Raw genomic sequence first — 23,607 nt, 5'->3', positions numbered from 1 at the left:
AAACATTATTTGATTTCCTGAACCATCCTGATTTTTACAAGTTCATATGCTGCTTAAAATTAAAAGAATACAAGATATGTTTTTCTAAGCTGTCACACTAGCAGGTTGCATGCAAGGAAAGCCATATATTGCGTGCCTCTCCCCTTTCCTGGCCCGTGACTGGGGACACGTGCTGTCTGCCTTTTGTATGGACCCTAGCGATTCGTAGGCATCCTAGATGCTGTGGTACATGTATTCTGCCTGTTTGATTTTGGTTTTGTCCCAAAAAAATTGTGTTGCGCGGGGGACTGTAACGTAATGAGAAGACTGACACAACATTGGGAAACAAGGAACAAATTGCATCGGTAACCTTGTAATTTGTTGACGTATTTCTTCAGAAAGGTTGGGTTTTCCTTATAATGAAGATGAATAAGGATTTGGCTCAGACTCGTCAACTCTCATTTTCACATGAATGATCCTTGACCTGGTAATGAAAAAACAGTGTAAATCATGAAAAAGAAAACTTCAGCATGTGTGTTGAAAGGAGACGGTCGGACCCTCAGGGATGCATAACTCTCACCAGAGCCTAATCCCAAGACTTCAGAGCACGTTCCCCTCCCTCGCTTCCACCAAGCCCGCTGTCTAGAATATCCTGATAGGGAATCCTGGGGAATCTTCAATCACATTTGAGTCTTGGGAGAGGAACTGTTGGCATGTTCCTCAAAGCACTTAACGGGACATGCTTATACAGCTGTTAAATGTGGCAAGATTATCCATGTCCCTGAATCACCTGAAAAGGAAATTGGAGTAGCTGTTTTGCTATCACTGGCATTGTTGGTGTAGGATTCCTGTCTCTTCCTACGGTAATCAGAATTGAGAAACAGGAAGCCTTCCGAGGCAAACCGTATTTAAACTGAGGAGGATGGAACAGAGGCCCGCTTGCATGTCTGTCAAAATGTCTCAGCTCAGCCATTTGAAAACCTCCCCTAAGATCCCACCGGTATTTGCGGTAACATCCATACACTCATGTTTTTGACTTGACCACTAGCTCGCCATGTTTGGCTAATTAATACCTCATCAAATTATGTCACTAATTAAGCCAATTAATAATGTCAAATGGAGGTGAAATACAAACACATGGAATGACTGGCATGCCCCTGAGGAGAGGGGTAGGGAACCCTAGTGCAGTGCTTGCGGATGACAATGGTAAATTTTTGGAGAACATAAGGAATTCTTCTTACTCTTTTCTTGTGCTAGTGCTCTTTTGTGTGTGTTGTGATGTTAAATTGTATGTTTTGCAAATACACCTGCTACCCAGATAAATTGCATTAAACATATTCCTTGACGGCCTCAGACTTCTGCACGGTGCTGTATGTGGGCTCCGCGTCACCATAGCCAAGACGATATGCAGACAGCTGTGGGGGATTGAGGCCTCAGCTGCTGTTACTAAAACCAGCTCTCCACTCTTGTGCAGGATCTTAAGGGGCATTAGAAAGCAAGTCCTTTAAAAATAACCAATAATGTTGTCATCTGGATGGGCTTCTCCCTCCCTTTGTACTGCTGTGCTATTTTTCTACGAGTACGACTGCATGTGACAAATAAAACTTTGAACTATATTCATCTGGGTATTCTATTGTATTAGAATACTTGGCAAATCAGCTAACAAATAACATCTGATAATTAAATAATCTAGATGTTTTTTTACAGGGATCATTGAATTTCATATTTTATTGCTCAATGAGTCACAGTTCTTCCTATTACCCAGGGTCGGTATAATGATTAACTGATGGATATCAATGTAGAAAAGCGCAAAGCAACAGGGAAAAAAACGGGACAGGCAGGATCAGCTGTCTGCAGGGAGGGCGGACATGAAGATAGCTCCTCATGGAAAGCATATGTTTCAGCTCCTCCATGGTTGAGTATTTCATAGACACCTTGGGTATCGTTTGTGAAGGCAAGGTCACTGTCCACATACACTGCTTTGTAGAGCCTGCGACTACTGGTAATGGAAGCTTGTCTGGCTTGCTGCAGGGTTGGGGGCTTTATCTGAGTGAGCATCTTTGGTTGTGATTGCTTTATTTCACGTAGGGTTTTCCCCCTCCCAAGATTTCAGTTCACTCCTGGTGAGCAACTTAACCTTACAATGCCATGGGATTTCTGAATGACCAAATGACAATGGTCTGTACTGCTGCGAGGTGGCCGTAAATCGACTCGTGGCGTTTGGTGATGCCCGGAATCGGAGGTTGCCGGGAGCGTTCCCAGTGTTCACGATCCAGAAATCCTCTTGGTTCACTGGGTGTACGGGCTCTTTCACAAATTAGACCAAGCGGATCTAGGAGCCTGCAACCCAGAACTTGTCCGTAGATGTTTTGAGACACAGCTTCCGACCCCTTGGCTCAGCTCCTGCATGTATGAACTCTGTGGGAATACGTGGAGATCGCAAGATGTGTTTCTCGCGTGAAGAAATGGAGCAGGGATTCCTCACTCTTAACCAGCATGACCGCTGTAACGAAGAGGAAGCTCGTCGTCTGATTCCATCAGGATTATATTGGCCTGTAAATGATCATTTACACGACAGCCTAATGACTCTGGATATTTAGGTCTTCTCTTAAAGCGCAATTGCTTCCAGGCGGCCGCTGTTAGAGAGATAACCTGATAACCAAAGTAGGATAAGCACGTCGTCTCTTGTGAGAGCCTTCCTCCCAGTGGAGGTGCTGTTTCGGTCTTTGCTGTGACCGTCATGTTCCTTTGCCGGCCAAAATGTTTCCAGATGATGGCACGGAGGGTGGCCTGCTGTGAATACTGCTGTGCAGGTTCTTACCATGTGGATGTGAGACCTTTCCATACAGACTGATGGCACATTTTACCCACAGATACTCAACTGTGTCCAGAAAGCATTTTGTGTGTCTGCACTCTGTTCCTTCAGGGAATGACCCCATATCAAGAGCTGTGTGATAATCTAACTAACCCAAATACTAGTTAACCGCTTCCTCCACTGCTCCATCTTAATGACAAGCTGAATTTTTTATCATGCTATATCAGCACTGAACCATGCCCTGTCATAATGGTCCTTCAATTCCACCCCAAAAAATATATATACAGGGTTTGGACAATGAAACTGAAACTGGAATCATTTTATTATTATGTTGTAAGGCCACCTATTGTGGCCAAAAGAGTATCAGTTCATCTTGGGAATGACAGATACAGGTCCTGCATGGTGGCCAGAGGGATTCTGAGCTGTTCTTCTTGCAGAACATTGGCCAGGTCACGACATGATGCTGGTGGAGGAAAACGTTTCCTGATTCGCTCCTTCAAAACACACCAAGATGGCTCAATAATATTCAGATCTGGTGACTGTGCAAGCCATGGGAGATGTTCAGCTTCACTTTCATGTTCTTCAAACCACTCAGTCACCAGTCTTGCTGGGTACTGGTGCATTATCATCCTGACACACAACACCACCTTCAGGGTGCAATGTTTGAACCACTGGGTGCATATGGTCCTCCAGAATGGTTCTTTAGTCCTTGGCAGTGACATGCCCATCTGGAACAAGTAGGCCTAGGAGATGCCATGATATTGCAGCCCAAACCATCATTGACCCACCCCCCTGCTGCAGTCCGGGTGGTAAACTTTTTTGGGGCTTTTCCACATTGTAACTCGTAGATCTGGGAAAGACAGTGAAGGTGGACTCAACAAAGAACGTTTCATATTGTCCAAGATTTGCACTGCTGGCACCATTGAAACTAACGTTTGCTACTGGCATGAGTGACCAAAGGTTTGGCTATAGCAGCCCTCTAGCTGTTGACCGTGTGGAGTTGATATGCGCATTTAATTCTGCAGTGAGTTGGGCAGCCATGGTTTTATGTTTTCCGGATACAATCCGGGTTGGTACCTGGACATCCCTTTCAGACAGCTTCCTCTTGGGTTCATAGTTAGTACTTCATGGTGGTATACTGACATTACCCAGGATGTCAGTATTATTCCCGATACACCACAACGATTTGCTGTCCTGGTCACAGATGCACCAACAATTTTACCTCTTTTGAGCTCTGATACAGTATGTCTCCCATTATGTTGTGCGTATTGCAGTATTTTATGTACAGCTGTACTATTGCTCTGCTAATTCAACCTTCACACTCTGCTCTTACTGACAGAATGTGCAATCAATTAAGATTGGCCACCAGGCGACACATATATAGGTGTGAAAACACCAGTTTGGCCAATGTTTCAGTTTCATTCTCCAACCTCTCTATACCTTAACGGCATGATGATCAAATCACTAATGACAGTCTATACCTCGACACCTCAACCAGTTGTCCAAAATTCACTAAGACTGCCTCCACGATGCTAAAGCGATGTCACCAATGGCCGGAAAAGCCTCCGACGGGCCAATAAAAAACACAGTCTCATTGGGTTCTACAGAAAATCCAAAATACCCTGTGATGTTCCCAACCCCCATGTCACACACTCTGATTGGCTGGTTTTACCAGTACATGCCACTATACCGTAGCATGGGTAGGCTATTCAAGAGTGAGATCACTGTAACTGCTATATCACCATATCAGCAGTCAAAAGAAGGCGTCACTTTAGTCAAACAGTTCATGCAAAAAATAGATTCAAGACAAAATCAGACAAAAATAACATATTAGTAATACAGTTTGCAATTATTATACTTTATTATTTCTTTTTTGGCTTTCCTCTGGATATTCTGGTTTGCTCCCACAGTCCAGAGACATTCAGTCTGGCTAACTGGTATCTATAACATATGATTGTGTATGTGCCCCGCGATAGACCAGGGTGTACCCTGGCCTTGTGCCCTCTGTTGCTTGGGACAGGCTCCTATCATGAGCCTGGCATATGAAGGAATTGTTGGACATTAGAAACACAAATAACATTTAAGAAAAAAAAAATTAAGCAAAACAACACGCTAAGAAACATGATTTAACAGGTACGCATGAAGACACTTTAGGTATAAAGTTTTACCCCCAGCACCTTGGATTGGCTCATTCCTAACAAATCACCAAGTTAAAGATTGTATGTCAATCAAAATCAATCTTGTTAAATGTTCCTTTATTATCATTAATCACAAATGATCTGCGACAGGGCTGTGAATGAGTAACAGATGGTGGATGCCTACTAAACTGGAGATCCCCGCAGGAATCCGTCGTCGCCAGCCTGTAGACCGGTGTCACCGATCCCACGACCTTCACTTAAGAAAAGGGCACGTTCAGGCTTCCAGGAGAACCGCGGCACCCCCCCCAGGCTTGGTGACGAAAAGGCTCTGCTTCTCCAGGGCCGCTCGGCGGGCGTCCGGCTCGAAGAAGGACTTGCGCACTTCCTGCAGGAATGCCCCCAGCTTCTCAGCAGGGACCATGGAGACCACGCAGCCCCCCCAGCCTGCACCGGTCAGCCGTGCTCCCACAGCTCCCGCCCGCCTGCGGGAGAGATAGGAGTGACCTTCAGGAACATGCCCTTCCTCTCAGGCTACACCAGGGCACGGGGGTGACCCGCTCTGCAGCACACCGGCTGCTCAGTTTCTGTCTCAGTAATAATTATTTTCTGCTGTCTATTCTTTAGGGAGCTGAGCTTGACCGAGGTGATGGGTCAGAAGATGACAGCCTCCCTTTACGGCTTCCTGTGTAGCAGGAAACAGAGAGAGGTATGATGGGATATCTGTTGTTAAAATGAAGGGAGCCCCATGCTCAGTCTCGACCTGTGCCCCATATGGTGGCTTCCTAGGTCGGGAGGTGTCTCAGGGAGACCGCAACCGACACCATATCCAGGAGACAATCCCCCCAAAAATGGGCCAGCGCCCCAGGTGAGAAGGCATTAGGTCGGAAAAAATGACTCCGCTACTCTAAAGGGACGGGCGTCCTTCATTCGAGGCCTGAAAAACTGACACCATGACAACAAAACACCACGCAGGCACATGTGCCCCAGCACTAGTTTGCACGGAGTCGCAAGTCCTGCGCTCTTTCATTTCGCCAACGCGGGAAAAAATTGCGTCATTAGATTGCTCATCATGACCTAACGCCGCTTCGTGTCAGAGCCGTCATCTCCTCCTTTCGCCATTTTGCAGACAGGCCTGCCGGAGGCTGGTCGTCGCGATGCCAGACGGCACTGACTTACAGGCATATGTCCACCAGCTGGTCCAGCTCCTCGCAGCTGCACTCATACTGGTTCTGGCAGCTGGCGTGGCTCTGCTGCATCAGGAGACCCAGCTGTGCGATGGTTCCATCCGGCGCCGACTGGCACACATCCCGGAACCGCAGCACCCGCGCCGCTTCACCATACACGTGCCATGCCCGCTGCCGCAGCTTGAAGTGTGTCACTGCAGCAGAGGCAGGGACACCTGTCACTTACACATACATAGCTGGCCGCTGGCACCGTGGTTAAATTGGGTCACCAAGTGGAAACGGGCAGGTGGAACTGAACCTGCTGTGAACTAAATACTGAAATGACATCAGCGGGACACATCGGGGATGAGAGCAAGTGTGAGGCAGATTTTCCGTGCCTCCGTACCGGACACTGATTTGAATCATCGCTTAGGGGCAGGGACTAAAGCAGCACTCTCTTGATTGTAATGTGATGATCACTTAGCTCTGCCAAGACCAAGACCTGAACACTTAGAGGTCATTTTATTAAAATGCTTCACGACTTCACGACCTCAGTTAACCGAAATGGCGACAATTTATTTAAGGCCATGTTTTTAGCAGTTTATAAACACATTCTTAATGCATTATAATGCATTTATAAAACTTTATAAACACAGCTATGAAGATTTATGAAAAGGCATAACACATTATAGACATGTTTATTATGCATTATGACTGCCTTATGAAGCTCTCATCTATAATGCACTATAGATACCTTTATAGTGTAGTACGAAGCATCCTTAATGCTTACACCGACGATTATAATGCATTATTAAGGTATCTATAGTGCATTACAGATGAAAGCTTCATAAAGCAGTCATAATGCATAATAAACATGGCTATAATGTGTTATGCTTTCTGAGAAATTTTTATAATGCTTTATGAATGCATTATTATTTGTTACGAACGTGTTTATAAATGACTTGAAACATGGTCTCAAATAAGGTATTACCACTGAAATCTCCCTGGCAGAAGCACAGCCGGGATTAGTGGGGGTGGATTGTGGGGAGGAGAGGGTGACAGGGATGCTAAAGCTGGTGCAGGTGGTACCAGTTCAGGGTGTGTCAGGAAAAGGCAGGAGTAAGTAGCTTTGGCTCCCAGTCGCGGCCAAAGATTTCCTGTAGCGTAGCGCGATGTCAGTCCTCAGGGAAGATCATGCCTGCTTTGGCTTATGTACATACTGAGACTACAAGCAAAAACCAGTAACTTGGAAGTTATTTAGCTTCTTTGAAAGGAAAGAAGGGAAGTAAATGCCAATAAATTATTTTCAAAGATATTGCTGCTAATATAGAAAATATTGAAAAAAATGTTAAAACAGTCTGGGTGTTTGTCATGCTGTATTTGTAGGATGGATTCCAGTTTCCCCCTTGGGTAACAGTATGTGTTTGGGCACTAAATGGTGTCTGTGAACTACAAGTAGTGTGTGTGCCCTGCGATGAACTGGCAACCCATCCAGGCTGGACTCCTGCCGTGTTCCCAGTGCATGACCCTGACCTGGAGGAGAGGCTGCCGGATGGATGGACGGTTTTGATGGATGTAAGTGAGGAAGACGGGGGCTGAGATGACGCAGAGGAAGAGCCTGTGTTTACAGACTGCACATGGGCAGTAAAACTAGGCTACTGGCACAATGTGCTTTCACTCAAGGCGTATCTAGCCTGGTGTGAGAGATCTCACACGTCCCTGTAAATCATGCTTGAACAGCAGTAACTCACAGGACAGACCGGAGAGTAGGTCTGTTTTCAATTACACTACAAGCCTGGGACACCATTTAGAAGGCACCCCATGTTGGGACCACAATTTACTGGCCAGATATCCTCAGACAGGCCTTGGCACCACAGTCACCGAATGATCCGTCCATAACTTGAGAGCCGTTAGTATTGAGGAGGCTCCTACTGCTTCCATCCATCTCACTAGCCATCTTCCTTCTGCTAATGCAGTACAGAGCTGTGCTAGGGGCTGGTATCCTTTTGCAGGCCGCACTGTGCAGGCAGATGCAGATGGCAAGGGGTGCCAGTACTACAAATTGATCTTAACGAACAGCATCCCTAATCAGAGGGAGGGACATCTCCTGTAAGGTGATTTTCAGTGGAAAGTATCGTGTGTTGCAGCACTTCTGAAACGGTCACTCGTGGCGCGTACACCTCTCCTCGGTGTCCGTGTCGTGCGTGTTGAAAAGCAGCTCACATGTGTTCTCGGCCGCGTATCGCAAAGCACCGTTACTTGCTACTCACACGCTGTGACCATGCAACGCCAGGTCAGATGGCTTGCCTTGCCTTCATACATGAAATAAAAGGGCAGTGGAGAACGTGTACGTACCACAGTGGCACTGACAAGCAGGTTTCACACAGTTACAGTCAACACGTGTCGTCCATTCGTTCTCCTTAAGCTATGTCTCCCCAACGGTAAAGTACATACAACAGGATGATGTCATCCCATATACAATGTCTTAAGGTGGCAGCACTGAATCAGATTTCGCTGTTAATGCGTTCACTGATTATCTTCCAACCGAGATGGCATCTGAAGACCTCCATCAGCGAAACAGCACCTGCAGTTCGGGGAACTTGTACATTTCTGCTTCAGTACTTGCATGGAGTGACACGTTTGATTTCTCAGGTCCACCGCTTAAATCTCTGTCTGCTTAGACGGCGTTAACCCTAAACGGATCTCTAACTTGTCAATGACTAGTGTTTTTGACCGGTTTGACCCTTGTGTCACTGTGACATCACCGGGCCACTTGGCTCCGTTTCCTTGGCGCTGGAAAAAGCACCATTCACTCCACCCACCAGCCCCAGAGACTAATAATCCAGCCGCGATCACGCCAAGAGGGGGCGGAGCCACAGTCACTCCAACAGGGGGCGGAGCCACAGCAAGCTGACTGCTGCACATTTATTATCTTCCGAGTGCCTCTATTTGAGTACAGCAAATGATGGTGGGGGAGGGGCACAGCTGGTGAGGTGGTTAATGGCCAAAAATGTTCAAATTTGTGGGGGGAGGGTGTTTCCCAGAACCGGGACCCTCCTGGAATCTCAAGCTGGATGCTGTGGATGGTCCTGGGGGGAAGGAGGGCAAAGCTCCTCACCGTGCTGCGTGTTGGTGCTCAGCACGCCGCTCTCCAGTTCCTCCTGGCTGATGCCCAGAACTTGGCAGACCTCCTCACGGCTGTAAGGTTCTGGCCGCAGCACCTCCTCCACCAGGGCCAGCATGTCCTCCAGGGAGGCGCCCAGCGCCGCCTGCACCTCGCCCAGCCTCTGCATCCGGCCCCAGTCCAGGTCTCGGTTCTTGGCCAGCACCTACACGGAGAGGCATCCGTCTTTAGGTGTCCTGCACTCTGCCATCGCTCATTTTATTTGTTTAAATTGCTGTCCTCTTCAGAGCAATAGCAGGGTCACAGGATAAATTAAGATCCCCCCCCCCTTGAGGATTTTGGGTTTATTTGGTTTCTAAAATGCTACAGTATCCTTGGCCTGCTGCTCTTCTTCATGTTACCCAGCTGGTCAATGACTCCATGCTCTGGAAGAACATTTCAGTCATTAATGAAATTCCGTGCGAGATGAGCTCCCCAAATACAATGTCATCAGAATGACGAGACCTGAGCTAAGCTCGACCAAAATGACATCCCTGAAACCAACCGTGCAGCCGTGTGGAAAATGCCTTCTTCTGGAAGAAGTTGCCTCACTGCTGGCACCACCTGGACTGGAGCGACCCCGCCCTCGTACACTGATGTTAGTGCCCGCGGAAATGGCCCGCGACGGCTCCTGGGGCCCGGGGCGTCTGGGAAGCGTCAGAGCCCGTATAACCAGGGCGGCCAGTGGTGGTGACAGGCTGCCTTCTGTATGATTCACCGGCTTGCCTACAGCTGAGTGCTTTAGGCGCCCGTCAGCATCTGGGTATGTCAGACGCTTCACATCAATGGTTACCTCATGAGCTAAACGTTACATAAAACAGACAGGCTGCGTCACTGGCTCCTGCCTGGGCCCGCCAGTGGGCCGGCCTCGAGGGCTTGCCCCACCTGAAGAGGCGTTCGTGCGGCCTTACGCTCACAAGTGTGGTGAACGGGGGGGGGAGGGGGGGTATCAGGTAGCTGCATCCCAGGTGAGGGAAGCGGATCTGGGCGTGGAGCGACGATTAAGGACACGGGGGGGGGGGGGGGGTATCGCGTGTCGTAACAGACCTTTCCAGCGCCAGCTTTCGCCGTAAATATTTCAGGTGGCTTCGCTGACGCGCTTCGGCTGCCATGGTGATGGGGCCCAGCAGGACGGGGTGCTCACCTTGGCCGCCAGCCGGCATTCGGCCACGCGGGTGTTGAAGTGCGAGGTGGCCGCCTTGTTTATCTCCACGCAGCAGTTGGCGACCACGAAGACGGCGCCAGCGGGTAACTTCACGTCGGTGGCCCGGAGGGGGCTGAATTCTATGAGCTTCGCCTAGGAAGGAGGAACCATCAACGGGCATCACTGGGCAGAATCCGGATGCACCGTGACCCTGTGTGGCCAAGACATCAGTGGGCATACCTTGCCCTCTTCTGCCAAGAAAGATATGGACTGGTCCATTCCCCCACCCTCAGTGCCAATGTAGCGCTCGCAGCGTGTGCAGATCTCAGCCAGCTCCACCTAGTGGACAACAAAGAGATGTTCTACATAGGTCATGACAAAGGCATGAACTCTTCACCTTAAGCAGTGCGTAATGTATGGGCAGTGTTATGGAAACCTGCTTATGCACTTTCAAAATCCCTGCTTTGTAAATACTGCCATGGTCCTCAGTCAGATGAAGAAGATTCATCTATAAAAATGCAAACTATGCAAGTCAGTCTGGCAAAGGATGTTGTTATAACGAAATAAGAATTTAACATGAACCCATAAATGCCTACTTAGAATCTTTCCTGAATTATGAGACTGAAATTAGCAAAAATGTCTGTTTCATTTTTCAGTTCATAATCTTGTAAACTTAAATTATCCAAAAAAACAAATAATACTCTAGCAGTGACTCAAGTACGCTGCAGCGCTTTGGGACTATAAATTAAGCAGAATGGTGAAGAAGCCCCAGATCCAACACAGCAGAAGCAGGAGATTTCACTGCATGCAGAGTCAGGCCCTGGAGATGGACAGGTTGTCCATGAGGTGGATCCGTGGGGTCATGATGCTGTCACTATACCACACAAAGCCAACTGACGATGCCGCTTTGCATGCCAGGTCGCCATCTGTGGGACCCTTGATGTGTTTCATAATGGAATGGAACTTGCTGTCAGGGCAAATTTTCGTCAAGCAAAATTTAGACATCACTGCCTCCATGGTAACCGGGGTCTGATTCAGGCTCCCTCCAAGAGTGCTTCACCCACCCAGCGACAGACGGAGACCTCTGATTGGCCGTACGGCCGGCCGCGTGGGTCTCACCTCCCGGCAGCAGACAAACACATGTAGCAGCAGGTCAGATCAGGCAACGTTCTTAAAACGGCAGAAAAACATTCGCAAAATGATTCCCATAAGTCTACAGAGTACTTGACTGCAGAATCATAAATATGATGTATTAAAGGACACTTCTGTCTTCTACTAAAATCATAACTCAGCTCACGTCCTCCCAGCAAATATCTCACCCGCTCATGTCCATAATCAGCTTCCCATCTCCCCATTTTCTGCGGAATTAGCACTCCCTGTCCGACTCCCCTCAACAATCAATCAGGGCAAGATAACACACTCTTATCTTGCCAAGGCATCGCAGCAGGACGAGAGGTAACATTTACCCCTCGGAAACATGGGTGGGGGGGGGGGGTCATTACGGACATGGCAACTAACAAACAGCATGGGGATCGTCAGAGACCTGGGAAAAGGAAAACAAAAGGATCCTGTTGACTATTCAGAGGCATCCTAATGAATTTTACACACAGCTCGTATCCACGTTGAACCGGGCAGCCCAGTAACATCGGCACAACCGAAACTCTGCTACCATGCGTCATCTGATCAAAATAACCAGGACAAAACGAATGGGGTGAAGTCAACACAGAAAAGCATGACAGAACACATATTGCTGTAAATATAGCCTTCAGTAGCTCGTGGTTAATGTGAAACTAGACCAAGAAGAGAAAGATCACTTTTGCTGCACGCAGGGATGACTATACATCATTAATGCTATATGGTGACATGCTGGCTCTCAGTGCTGGTTACCGCTGTCGTCTACCCATGTCGCTTTGAACCTGATCATGCCTGAAGTCGCTCCTCCATTTCACATAGATTCCCAGCCACCTCATTGTATGAAAACCCCAAATTTAGCTTTTTCATCATCCAATAACTGTGTGCATTTGTGTTGGGTGTAAGGAACGTGTGTGGTTTTAAAAACCTGCTTTAAATCACTATGCGCTGGGGGCATGTGCGTGTGCGGAGAGGCGTCATCGGCCCCTCGTGGCGTCACACGTGCAGGGCCCAGCCCGGCGCTGAAAGGCCCCAGCCTTTGAAACAGGATCAGATGTATGGAGAGATGTCAGCATTATCTGTCTGACGGGTCATCCATCTGGAGTGGGGGAAACGTGTGACCGGCTGTTTGGCACAGAGATACGTGGACCTCAGCGACGGAGGGCTACTAGGTCATCCTGCTGGCTGGACTTGCCCCCCCACCCCCCGGCATAAACACAGCGAGTACTTCTTGGGGTCACCAGAGAGCAGAGACAGAGGAGCGTGGGCCCAATCCAGCCTTTGATCAGCGCTGACCCCCTCCTATCTTTCATCCCTTTTACTCAATTCCCTTATTATCGATGACTCACCCCAAAGTCTACTAAACAACATGTGGACTCCCTCTACAAATGCCGCCCCCCCCAAAAAAAAAAAAAAAGTTTTCCTCTACTTTCATGTATTGGTTTGTTTACTGGCACACCGGTTACCCTCCGGTGCAGACAAATCTTAACAATGACCCATTTCTGTACCTCACTGTGGATAAAAGCTAATGCTGGGTGGGGAGGTGCGTAACACAGAAATCCAGACTTGGTACAAGTGGAAGGAGGAGCCTCGAACGTGGCTTACTGCAGCATCTGTTTCGTTGCTCCCCTGACATACCAATAAGTTTAAGGAACCTTCAGGCAGTGGCAGTTTGAAGCGTGCTGTTCCTTTAACGTCCCTGGGATCTGCTCTGGGATCCTGTCACAGCTCTGATGACTGTGAGGGTCACAGACGCCTGGGCACGAGTGTCAGCAGATTTAATAAGGTATAAGGTGGCAATGATGCACACATGCTCGTCTGAGGTCTACTGAAAACGGGCGGGTGCTGCTGCAGAACATGCGTGTCTAAACAGCGGCTCTGCGGGTCGTGGAACCGGGCCAGGAGGCCGAGAACCACGGCGAACATCTGCTTCCTTTATCGAGAACCCAGCATCAAGAAGAACACACGAGAGGAGATGAAAACAAAACGGCTAAACAGCCATAGCAATGTCAGTGTGAGATGAGCGCTCTGTCACCGAGTACGGGCTTTTTCGGGCCCAAGCCTCGGGCCCGGTCTCTGCTGCACGCAACACACACACGTTATGGGGATCCTGAGCGTAACCAAATCTGTGAGCGAGTCGGAGGAAAAACCTCATTTTCACAACAGAACAACTCGCAAAGAAAAGAATAACATTTATACACATGCCCACCACAGGGACAGCTAAAGTCAAACCGCGATTCAGACTCGCTTCTCAGAACGGTGGGAGTACATTTATCGTATTATAAAGTCCAGTAACGTGCACTAAAATGTAAACAAGCTCCTTTGCCAAGCTCGGCGCTGGGGAATCGAGGGAAAAACAAAGGCTTTGGTACTGTTTGAATAACTGTCAAAAAGGAGATTAGACGGATAGGCAGGCGGTCATTAGGTTCTGCATAAAACCGTTTTTGGCAGCCAACAATGAAATGGCATATGGCCCTCCTGTTTACATTCCGGACGTATTAATACGCAGCGTGGTCAAGTGAGCGGTGAAGAGAGGGGCCGGGCTGGGGGGGGCTTTATGAGCCCCCATTCAAAGCCGCCCCCACTTCAAAGCGATGCCATGGATGTGTATTCAGAAGCTGCACAGCCAGTAAGAATGGCAGACAGAGGAAGGAAACCGAAATATTAGGAAATGGTCATTTGATGACTGCTCTTTTAAAGCCTTTTCCTGGGGAAAGCATTTAAAAGGCTTGTTTTTTCTGTAGTTCATAGTGGGACTCAGAGCGTAATTTGATCGATCCTGATATTTCTGAAGGCTTTTTCGGGAGGCTGTTCTCTCTCTTCACAGTCCCTCTCAGCCGTGGTTTGGTCACATCGATGAACGGGTGTTACCTTAGACAGTGTCCGCTGGTTGGCTTCCAGAGTGACCAGGCCGGCACAGCACACCAGGGCACTGGAACTGGACAGGCCAGAGCTGGGAGGGACAGTCCCATCAACAACACACCGCATTCCAGCCATCGATGTGAGGCCCAAATGCTCCTGGGAGGAGAATGCCACATAGACAGGGTGGTGAGAGAGACCACTGCTGACGACATTGCTGACCCAGGTCAAATGAAGCAGTGATACTGTGGGGAAACTGTTGTGAAATGAGAACTTTGCAATTGTGTCACACAGTGCCCATGTATATAATACTCTGCATGAACGTTTCAATTGTTCTATTTATGATACGATTATTTAAAATAAATACAAACAAAAATGATTGCTTCAAAAAAAAAAAAAAAATCTAGCCTCCAGATCCAAGTCTAAATGAAAACACTGATTCATTTATTTACTGTATAGTAAAGATCAGAAAAATGCATTAAGTATAACAAATAGCGTGTCTCACCTGAATTCCTTTAACTCCGCACATAAAGTAATAATACCACTGAGGCTTCGTCCTGTCTATGACGATGTTGTCGGTGGAGGCCGTGAAATCTCTGTAAGGCAGCACACGGCACATCTAAATACGGTGTAAGCGCCCCATCTTCTGGGCGAAGGCAGGACTCGCTGGCAGCCTCCTACCACCAACATTTAAGGCCGTATGATCTTACTTGTATTGCGGATTTGTATTTGCCAGCTCAATGGACGGAGACTTATTCACCGAGACGGCTATAAAGATGTTCTGCTCCACTGCCATGGGAAGTACAGCATATCCACAATAGTCAATATGCTCCCCTATAAGGAAACACGTCCATTTGCATATTAACGTAAACATGGTAATAGAGGGAATTTATAAATGAGTCCATTGATAAGTAAAATACGTTAAAAAAAACAATTAAACAACATTTTAAGAACGAATTACCTATTAAGTTAACTCTTCCAGGTGCATATGCGTAAAACAAAGGAGATTCTCCAAATTTTTCTGTAAAGATTTCTTTCAGTTTCTGTAACCTGGAAATATGCACAGTAATGAAATGAATGAGACACTATGACAAAATTGTTTTCCGGATCATAACTATATTGGTTAATAGTTTGATTATGGTAAATACGGTTTATGCATGAGGTTAATGCGAACTAGTGAACGTTTCAAGTCAACCGTGAATAATTATATCATTTGTCAAAGCAAAGTCTTGCTCACACACTCACCTCTTGTTTTCACTTACGTGAACCTGCAGCTTTGGTGGAAATGCAGCCATTATGAATTGCACACGATCTCGGTTATATGAACTAATATAAGCGATACAGGCTGACGCCCAGGACTTTCCGGGAGCTCCAGTGGCAGGTATCAGCTGACTGTCACACTTACAGCGGAAAACACGTGGAAGGGAAGGCTTAAGGTTAGTTTGGCATAAAGACTACTTAACATGAGTACTTTACAGACGCAAAACGTGTCTGTTTTCCTGCTTTTGGGATGTTTTGTGCACCGTCTATTTCGTCCTTCTGAAAAAAAAGCAACAAAGCATCAGTTCCCAGTGACTTGCCGCCTAAAATCATCTATAACCATTCATAAGCAGTCACTGTTATGGCTCATGCATACGCTTAAGGGCTATATCGTTACTCTCTGTAATGATTTGAGTCTGCCTAGACTTCTGGGGACCGCTTTAGAGAGACTTTAAACATCTTCGGCACCCCGCTTCATTTTAGCTTGTAAAATGTCAAACTTCCAGACCACTTGGTGGCGCAATCCTATTTTTAGTGCTCCACGTAAAGGCTGTCGCAGACGATGAGGAAGAAAAAGGAGTGCATGCTGGGATGTCTCGGCAGTGAACTCCTGTCAAGATGTCTGACATGGAGGATGATTTTATGTGCGACGATGAAGAAGATTATGACTTGGTACGTGTGAAAACCGGGGTTTTGTTAAACTGGGAACCCAAAATGAAAATATTGCTGAACTGCGGATGTGCTATCGCTGGTCTGTTATCATATAAGTAACTGATAACTTATGCCGGGCGTGCATTGCTATGTTTTTCTTCCCGGTCCCCTTGAAAATGTTTTGCTCCCACCGGGGGTCCTTGAGTACGTTTCGCTCCGACCGGTGGTCCCCCACTAGTGTTTTTCGCGCTGCATGAACCCGATGATTTCCCGTACGTTTCTCAATTAGCGATACGTTTCTGCAGAACCTCCTACGACTGCCGTGCCTAAATAATAATAAAATATTGGCAGCGGTTCTCAGTTTCGTAGACTTGTTGTGCATCTGTCATCGTTCATGATGTAACACAGTTAACACTGAAAGACATTTGAGGTAGATAATGCGATCCAGTTACGTGCAGCATTTATTACAGATTTGTTAGTTTTTAAGTGAAATTTCTTTCTCTTTTTTTGCATGTACTTTGCATATATCCCACCATGTTTGGTGTACATGTATACCGCTGTTTTCTTTTTTCAAGCAATGATTTTTCTTTCTTGCTGATGCACAGAAAAGTTAACAACTGATTGGCTGAAAGGGTTTCTTGTGTTTTTTTCTGTTTGCTTTTTTGAAAATTCGATCCATTATTAACTTTTGCTGTAGGAATACTCCGAAGACAGCAACTCTGAACCCAACGTTGACTTGGAGAACCAGTATTACAACTCTAAAGCACTGAAGGAGGATGATCCCAAGGCAGCGCTCAGCAGCTTTCAGAAGGTTTGGTGTCTCAGCTTTGGAAGTGTCACACTTCTGCAATGGCATTCAGATTAAGCAGGCCGTGAATGTGCCTGGGCGTGGGCCGTCCTTTGGAGTTAGTTGAGACGTGGTGATATTGACGGGGTGTTTCTCTGCACAACAGGTTTTGGAGCTTGAGGGTGAAAAGGGTGAATGGGGCTTCAAAGCCCTGAAACAGATGATAAAAATCAACTTTAAACTGGTAAGCAGCCTGGCAGTTGAATGCAGCACTTTGATACTTAAGATGTTTGATGTTACTATGGTGACCTGCCTGCCTGGGTGGTACCAAAAAGCAGACCTGAACACGGCTGGTCTGGACTCTGACAGAGTGCCTCACCGCCATAATGACCCACGCTCCATCGGCCTGCGTGCAGTGCTGACTGAACACGGCGGGCCTGGACTCTGACAGAGTGCCTCACCACCATAATGACCCGCGCTCCGTTGGCCTGCGTGCAGTGCTGACTGAACACGGCGGGCCTGGACTCTGACAGAGTGCCTCACCACCATAATGACCCGCGCTCCGTCGGCCTGCGTGCAGTGCTGACTGAACACGGCGGGCCTGGACTCTGACAGAGTGCCTCACCACCATAATGACCTGTGCTACGTCGGCCTGCGTGCAGTGCTGACTGAACACGGCGGGCCTGGACTCTGACAGAGTGCCTCACCACCATAATGACCTGTGCTACGTCGGCCTGCGTGCAGTGCTGACTGAACACGGCGGGCCTGGACTCTGTCAGAGTGCCTCACCGCCATAATGACCCACGCTCCGTCGGCCTGCGTGCAGTGCTGACTGAACACGGCGGGCCTGGACTCTGACAGTGCCTCACCGCTATAATGACCTGGCCTGCATGCAGTGCTGACTGAACACGGCAGGTCTGGACTCTGTCAGAGTGCCTCACCACCATAATGACCCGCGCTACGTCAGCCTGCGTGCAGTGTTGACTGAACACGGCGGGTTTGGACTTTGACAGAATGCTTCACCGACATAAAGACCTGCTCACCCTCTTCCACTGCTGCATTTTTCAGACAAACTTCCCTGAGATGATGAATCGGTACAAACAGCTGCTCACCTACATCCGCAGTGCAGTAACCAGGAATTACTCGGAGAAATCCATCAATTCCATTCTCGACTACATCTCCACCTCCAAACAGGTTTGAATCTGTCTCCCCTGTGTTGTATTTACCTGTACTTTATCACTTTATTTAGGAGAAGTGGGACAAATTGCACATAACAAGCAAGCATCTGTCATGGAGATAATCTAGGGGCTTTGGGCTGGGAGACTGTAAAGCGCTTTGAGATAATGTTGTGCAAATGCGCATTACAAATAAAATTGAATTGAACATTGCATAACTGCCACTAGGCTCAGCTTCCAGTAAATACTCAGGTACAAACGTAAGCAGCATTGTCGAAATGTTCCTCTTTACACTAGTTTGGAGGTAGGATGGTTCTCAGTGCAGTCTGTCTCAGTGGTGTCTGAAAGTTGACAAATTAAGTCTGGTAAGTTGGCTTGAATGGTGATGGATGGATGGATGGATGGATGGGGGAAACTAAGGTGCAAGCAGTGGCTACATCAGCCATGAAGTTGTCAGACCTGGACAATAGACAAGGAAAAAGAGTTATGTGATGGACTTATGTGGATGTGTTGCATGGTAATGGTCCAGAGTGCTTTTTGGGTGCCATCCACACCCCTGCTCATTCTGTCACTTTCCCCCAGATGGACCTGCTGCAAGAGTTTTATGAAACCACTCTGGAGGCCCTGAAAGATGCCAAAAACGACCGGCTCTGGTTTAAGACCAACACCAAGGTGAGCTTTGAGCTGCCGGCTGCAGACGAATGGCAGCTGGACAGGTGTCTGTCGCTAAGGTGCTCTGCTCTCCGTCTGCTTTAGCTGGGCAAGCTGTACCTGGAGCGAGAGGAGTACAGCAAGCTGCAGAAGATCCTCAGGCAGCTGCATCAGTCATGTCAGGTAGCCAGGAAAACGTCGCCCTCTTAAGACACCATGCGCTCACCTTGCTGGCTGTGACTCATAGCTGCCGTGAGTCAAACCGCGGTGGCTTTTTGGAGATGGATTTTGCGAGAAACCCTGAACGCCACATATGCCGCTTTTCATTCTGTCCTGTCACCTGCTGTATCAGAAGAACTGCAGCACCTGTGAGGACCTTTTCCATTATTAATGGGTGGCCGTCTTATTGGTTATTTATAGGAGACGTTAAAGGCTCGGCTGCCTATTCAGTTTGCCTGACACACCGGGGCTGGGAAGTGAGAATTCATGGCGCGTCCTGATTTTGCAGAATTCCACGTGTCCCTGAGTGAACAAGGGTGGACCCTGCATTTAACCAATCGCAGTCTTCACTGCGTGACATCACCACATTAATTAAAAGCAGTGTTTTCTGTTAAGCGACAAGGTGCATAGATTTGTGGAGTGCCCATTTTTATTGTGAAAATAAGAAGAAGAAGGGAAAAAAAAAAAAACCAGTGTGGTGATGTCGAACAATGAAGACTGTGATTGGTTGAAGAAGTGAAACGCAAGCCCCTCCCTTGTTGATACATGTCTAACTCGGCATAATCAGGCCGCGCCGAATTCATTGCTTTCATTTCTGCTTGTGGCAAAGGCATCTTTGTCTCTTCCAGCTGTGCAGGTTCACTGACAGTGTGCTCAGTGGGGGCTTCACCTTTGTTCCCGTCCATGTTAAATGCTCAATTGCCCTTCTTGTCCAAGCAGCTGTAGCCTGAAATAGAGCTGACTGTGTTGGTACCTTCACGAAGGGTGCCATGGCAGGGCGCCTCAGGTCCGAGCCAGCGATGTCGAGATTGAGTTTGTGTTCCTAACCACCATGCCACCTACCGTTTAGACCGACGACGGTGAGGATGACTTAAAGAAGGGGACGCAGCTGCTGGAGATCTACGCCCTGGAGATCCAGATGTACACAGCGCAGAAGAACAACAAGAAACTGAAGGCTTTATATGAACAGTCTCTGCACATCAAGTCCGCCATCCCTCACCCGCTGATCATGGGCGTCATCAGAGGTGACGGCGCTCTCTGCCCAGTCTGTGCTGCTGCTGTTGCTTCTTAGTTAGACTTAAGGGGGCACTGCCATACAGTCCAGGCGACAGGTCTGAGGCCCTGCTTATCTCCCCCCATCTGAAACGAACGGCGCCTTAACGGAATATAAAGGAAGATTCTCCTTTATTTGTGCCAGACACATTTCATCATTTTGATCCGCATGAATGGAGTAGTAGGAGTCGAGTCACGGTGGAGCGTCTGTCGTCCCGACGGCCCGCTGAGCCCAAGCTTTGTCTTTCAGAGTGTGGCGGTAAGATGCACCTGCGTGAGGGCGAGTTTGAGAAGGCCCACACAGATTTCTTCGAGGCATTCAAGAACTATGACGAGTCAGGGAGTCCGCGCCGCACCACGTGCCTGAAGTACTTGGTACTGGCCAACATGCTCATGAAGTCGGGGATCAACCCCTTCGACTCGCAGGAGGTGAGACCTCATGGCTGCTTCCATAACCACCGTGTCCCGTCCGGGTGGTCGGGGTGCCTCACCTGATTGGTCGATTGGATCTGGATGGCGTAGAATGGGTCTAGAACTCGTACCGGAACCCCAATGATGGATGAAACTCTGGTCTCCCTTCCTGGTGTTTCTGTAGTGTTGCTGCTTTCTTTCTCCCTAGCATTATAAAATGTCCCTGGGTGAGTTTTCTCCGTAGTCAGTCTGGATGCCTTTTCCCGCAGGCAAAGCCGTACAAGAACGACCCAGAGATCCTGGCTATGACGAACTTAGTAAGGTAAGACGCTTTAATAATGAATGCTGTCATATTGGGGACGGCTTGCTCAGCAGCAGGCATGTTGGAGACCGAGCTCTGTAGATGTTTCCCATCTCTTCTTTTCCGCCTCCTGTTTCGTGTCTTATTTTTTTCTCCTTCCTTAACTCCTTCATAACTAATCTGAGGGTTAGCATGGGCTGCGCTTTTGGCAATGCGCAACTCAACGGGGGTGAATGTGACGTTTCGCTTGGCTTGCTTCCTTGACAGTGCCTATCAGAATAATGACATCACTGAGTTTGAGAAAATTCTGAAGACCAATCACAGTAACATCATGGATGATCCGTTTATAAGGGAGCACATTGAGGGTAAGCTTCGGCCGCAGTTTCTATGGCTTTTTAGACCGTCTTCTCTGGGTGTTTCATTGATTAATCGGCGTGTGAATTACTTGTGTTTTCAGAGTTGTTGCGGAACATCAGGACTCAAGTTCTCATCAAATTAATTAAGCCTTACACAAGAATACACATCCCCTTTATTTCGAAGGTAACTTGGGTTAGTAATGGTACGGCTGTGTGTTTATTTCTCTGGCTGTTTATGACAAGCTTGTTTTTCTGGGACCTTCAGGAGCTGAACATTGATGTAGGAGACGTTGAGAGTTTACTCGTTCAGTGCATATTGGACAAGTAAGTGCAGCCACTCCTCCTCTGACTTTGGTGGTGAGGAAAGGTTGTTTCTGCCAGCAATTCGTCTTTCAAAGAGAACTCCAATAAAAACAGTTTTGACGCTATACATGCAGTATTTAACTTTATCACTTGGTGATAAATGGGGCTTGATTATTCCGGCCAAAGTATTTTTGCTCTATAGTTTTGTTTAAAAATAGTGCACGTAGGGTGTGTAAGTTTTGCTTTAATGTTGAAGCTATAATACCTTGATTTTTCCTTTCCAGCACGATTCATGGACGCATCGATCAAGTCAACCAACTTCTGGAACTTGATCACCAGAAGAGGGGCGGAGCCCGATATACAGCTTTGGACAAATGGACAAATCAGCTGAATTCGCTCAACCAGGCCATTGTTAGCAAGCTGGCTTGAATGACACATGCTGTAGCCCATAGAACTTCAGTCCCTGCCACAGAATCTGTGGGTGTTTTTTTTCCCCGCACTGTGGTAGGCCTAATTTCAGCTGAAATATGGATACATCTGGAATTCGACAATTTTTTTTTTTTTTTTATCGTCCAGTATGTGATTTCTGTGATTTGCTGCCTGTGTTTGTCCAGACGGCTTCGGCATTCAGAACACCATAATTCTGCGGAGTTATCGAAATGTCCCATGCTGAGTAAAAAAAAAATAAAATCACACTGGAAGGGAATAACCAGACAGAAATCTTATTTTTGTTAGCATTTCCCACCTCTGCATTAGCTATATGTCAACAGGAACGTGGCCCCAAGCTGTAAGCCTGTTTAAGCATGTTTATTACACACTGCTATACTCAGTCTTCAAGCTGTGTTTTCTTCAATCAGTACTTAAGCAAATTTTGTAAACGTGTGGCACCTTTGTGGCCGTAAGAATGTCATCGAAGCTGAATTAAACTATGGCTCAGACATTGTACTCCTTTAGTTAAAGCTCTGTTATTTTGCACATGCTTCTTTGACATTTTTTAATACAACTAGAAAGACATCCTAGTCTGCCTACTCACACAGTGCATATATAGAATTTTGTTAGAAGTCGACTCCTCATCCATTAAAGCAGTACACACAGTATGCATGCCCTTGGACATACTTCAGTTGCCATGTTGCATATTTCCTGACCCAGATGTTTACAGATGACGTAGCTTTACCCCCTTGACCCAAATGTTTACCGATGATGTAGCTTTTACCCCCTTGAAAAGTAAAAGGTTTGTACTTCTGTGTAGGATCCCGGAAGTAAGTTCCCTTTCTGCGTTCAGCTTGCATACACGAATATTTGCTGATAATGTCATTATCAAGTATTGTTGCATAACATGTATATGGAATAAGGAAACGCCACTAGAAGGAGAACTTTAAACAAGAAGTAGCTAAATTAGCAGTTTGGATAGTATGTTTTTGTTTTCAAGGCAACATTAGGCAGGCAACACTATCCCAAGGCCGGATTGTTTGGACTGCTGGTGCATCAGTCACTGCAAGGTTATTTAAATTGTAAAGTAGAACTGATGAAAGTTATGAGAAGTGTGGAGACACTGCACTGGGAATGTGATCACAACAGAGGCAGGCACTGTGTGTACCACCTCCAGATGCACTGGGAATGTGATCACAATGGGGGCAGGCATTGTGTACCACCTCCAGATGCACTGGGAATGTGATCACAAGGGGGGTAGGCACTGTGTACCACCACAAGATGCAGTGGGAATGTGATCACAGTGAGGGCAGGCACTGTGTGTACCATCTCCAGATGCAGTGGTAATGTGATCACAAGGGGGGTAGGCACTGTGTGTACCACCTCTAGATGCAGTGGGAATGTGATCACAGTGGGGGCAGGCACTGTGTGTACCACCTCCAGATGCAGTGGGAATGTGATCACAGTGGGGGCAGGCACTGTGTGTACGTACCACCTCCAGAAGCAGTGGGAATGTGATCATAATGGGGGCAGGCACTGTGTGTACGTACCACCTCCAGAAGCAGTGGGAATGTGATCATAATGGGGGCAGGCACTGTGTGTACGTACCACCTCCAGAT

General features: G+C 47.5%; 2 protein-coding genes and 1 long non-coding RNA gene across 3 annotated transcripts; 2 read left to right on the top strand and 1 right to left on the bottom strand.

Moving 5' to 3' along the window:
• Positions 1 to 4,624: 4,624 nt before the first annotated feature.
• galk2 (galactokinase 2) lies at positions 4,625 to 16,175 on the bottom strand. The gene is made up of 10 exons (XM_048972733.1): positions 15,638 to 16,175; positions 15,354 to 15,442; positions 15,103 to 15,226; positions 14,898 to 14,988; positions 14,405 to 14,551; positions 10,643 to 10,741; positions 10,403 to 10,555; positions 9,214 to 9,424; positions 6,109 to 6,310; positions 4,625 to 5,414 (listed from the first exon to the last, which is right to left on the bottom strand). The coding sequence occupies exons 1-10, from the start codon at positions 15,685 to 15,687 to the stop codon at positions 5,207 to 5,209; spliced, it is 1,374 nt and encodes a 457-aa protein (XP_048828690.1). The 5' UTR covers positions 15,688 to 16,175; the 3' UTR covers positions 4,625 to 5,206.
• Positions 5,679 to 6,641, top strand: LOC125706172 (uncharacterized). The gene is made up of 2 exons (XR_007381918.1): positions 5,679 to 5,797; positions 6,059 to 6,641. It is a non-coding gene; the product is annotated as an uncharacterized LOC125706172 (long non-coding RNA).
• An 8-nt stretch (positions 16,176 to 16,183) lies between the features above and the next one.
• LOC125706171 (COP9 signalosome complex subunit 2) lies at positions 16,184 to 22,504 on the top strand. Its single transcript, XM_048972734.1, has 13 exons — positions 16,184 to 16,324; positions 17,001 to 17,114; positions 17,257 to 17,334; positions 18,159 to 18,284; positions 18,848 to 18,937; positions 19,022 to 19,099; positions 19,986 to 20,160; positions 20,439 to 20,617; positions 20,869 to 20,921; positions 21,168 to 21,265; positions 21,358 to 21,440; positions 21,522 to 21,580; positions 21,844 to 22,504. The coding sequence occupies exons 1-13, from the start codon at positions 16,271 to 16,273 to the stop codon at positions 21,986 to 21,988; spliced, it is 1,332 nt and encodes a 443-aa protein (XP_048828691.1). The 5' UTR covers positions 16,184 to 16,270; the 3' UTR covers positions 21,989 to 22,504.
• Positions 22,505 to 23,607: the final 1,103 nt, after the last annotated feature.

This window comes from Brienomyrus brachyistius, chromosome 13, assembly GCF_023856365.1.
Source record: "Brienomyrus brachyistius isolate T26 chromosome 13, BBRACH_0.4, whole genome shotgun sequence".
NCBI classification, from domain to species: domain Eukaryota; kingdom Metazoa; phylum Chordata; class Actinopteri; order Osteoglossiformes; family Mormyridae; genus Brienomyrus; species Brienomyrus brachyistius.
This window is presented reverse-complemented; position numbering and strand designations above follow the sequence as displayed.

What these genes read in the sequence shown, in the direction of transcription:
- galk2 (XM_048972733.1), bottom strand. Translation starts at nt 15,687, where the DNA reads ATGGCTGCATTTCCACCAAAGCTGCAGGTTCACGTAAGTGAAAACAAG. An exon ending in GCGGAGTTAAAGGAATTCAG is followed by an intron (nt 14,552 to 14,897) that starts GTGAGACACGCT and finishes TTCTCCTCCCAG; the next exon opens with GAGCATTTGGGCCTCACATC. An exon ending in CAGCTGGTGGACATATGCCT is followed by an intron (nt 5,415 to 6,108) that starts GTAAGTCAGTGC and finishes TCTCTCCCGCAG; the next exon opens with GCGGGCGGGAGCTGTGGGAG.
- LOC125706171 (XM_048972734.1), top strand. Translation starts at nt 16,271, where the DNA reads ATGTCTGACATGGAGGATGATTTTATGTGCGACGATGAAGAAGATTAT. An exon ending in GGTTTAAGACCAACACCAAG is followed by an intron (nt 18,938 to 19,021) that starts GTGAGCTTTGAG and finishes CGTCTGCTTTAG; the next exon opens with CTGGGCAAGCTGTACCTGGA. An exon ending in TATAAGGGAGCACATTGAGG is followed by an intron (nt 21,266 to 21,357) that starts GTAAGCTTCGGC and finishes TTGTGTTTTCAG; the next exon opens with AGTTGTTGCGGAACATCAGG.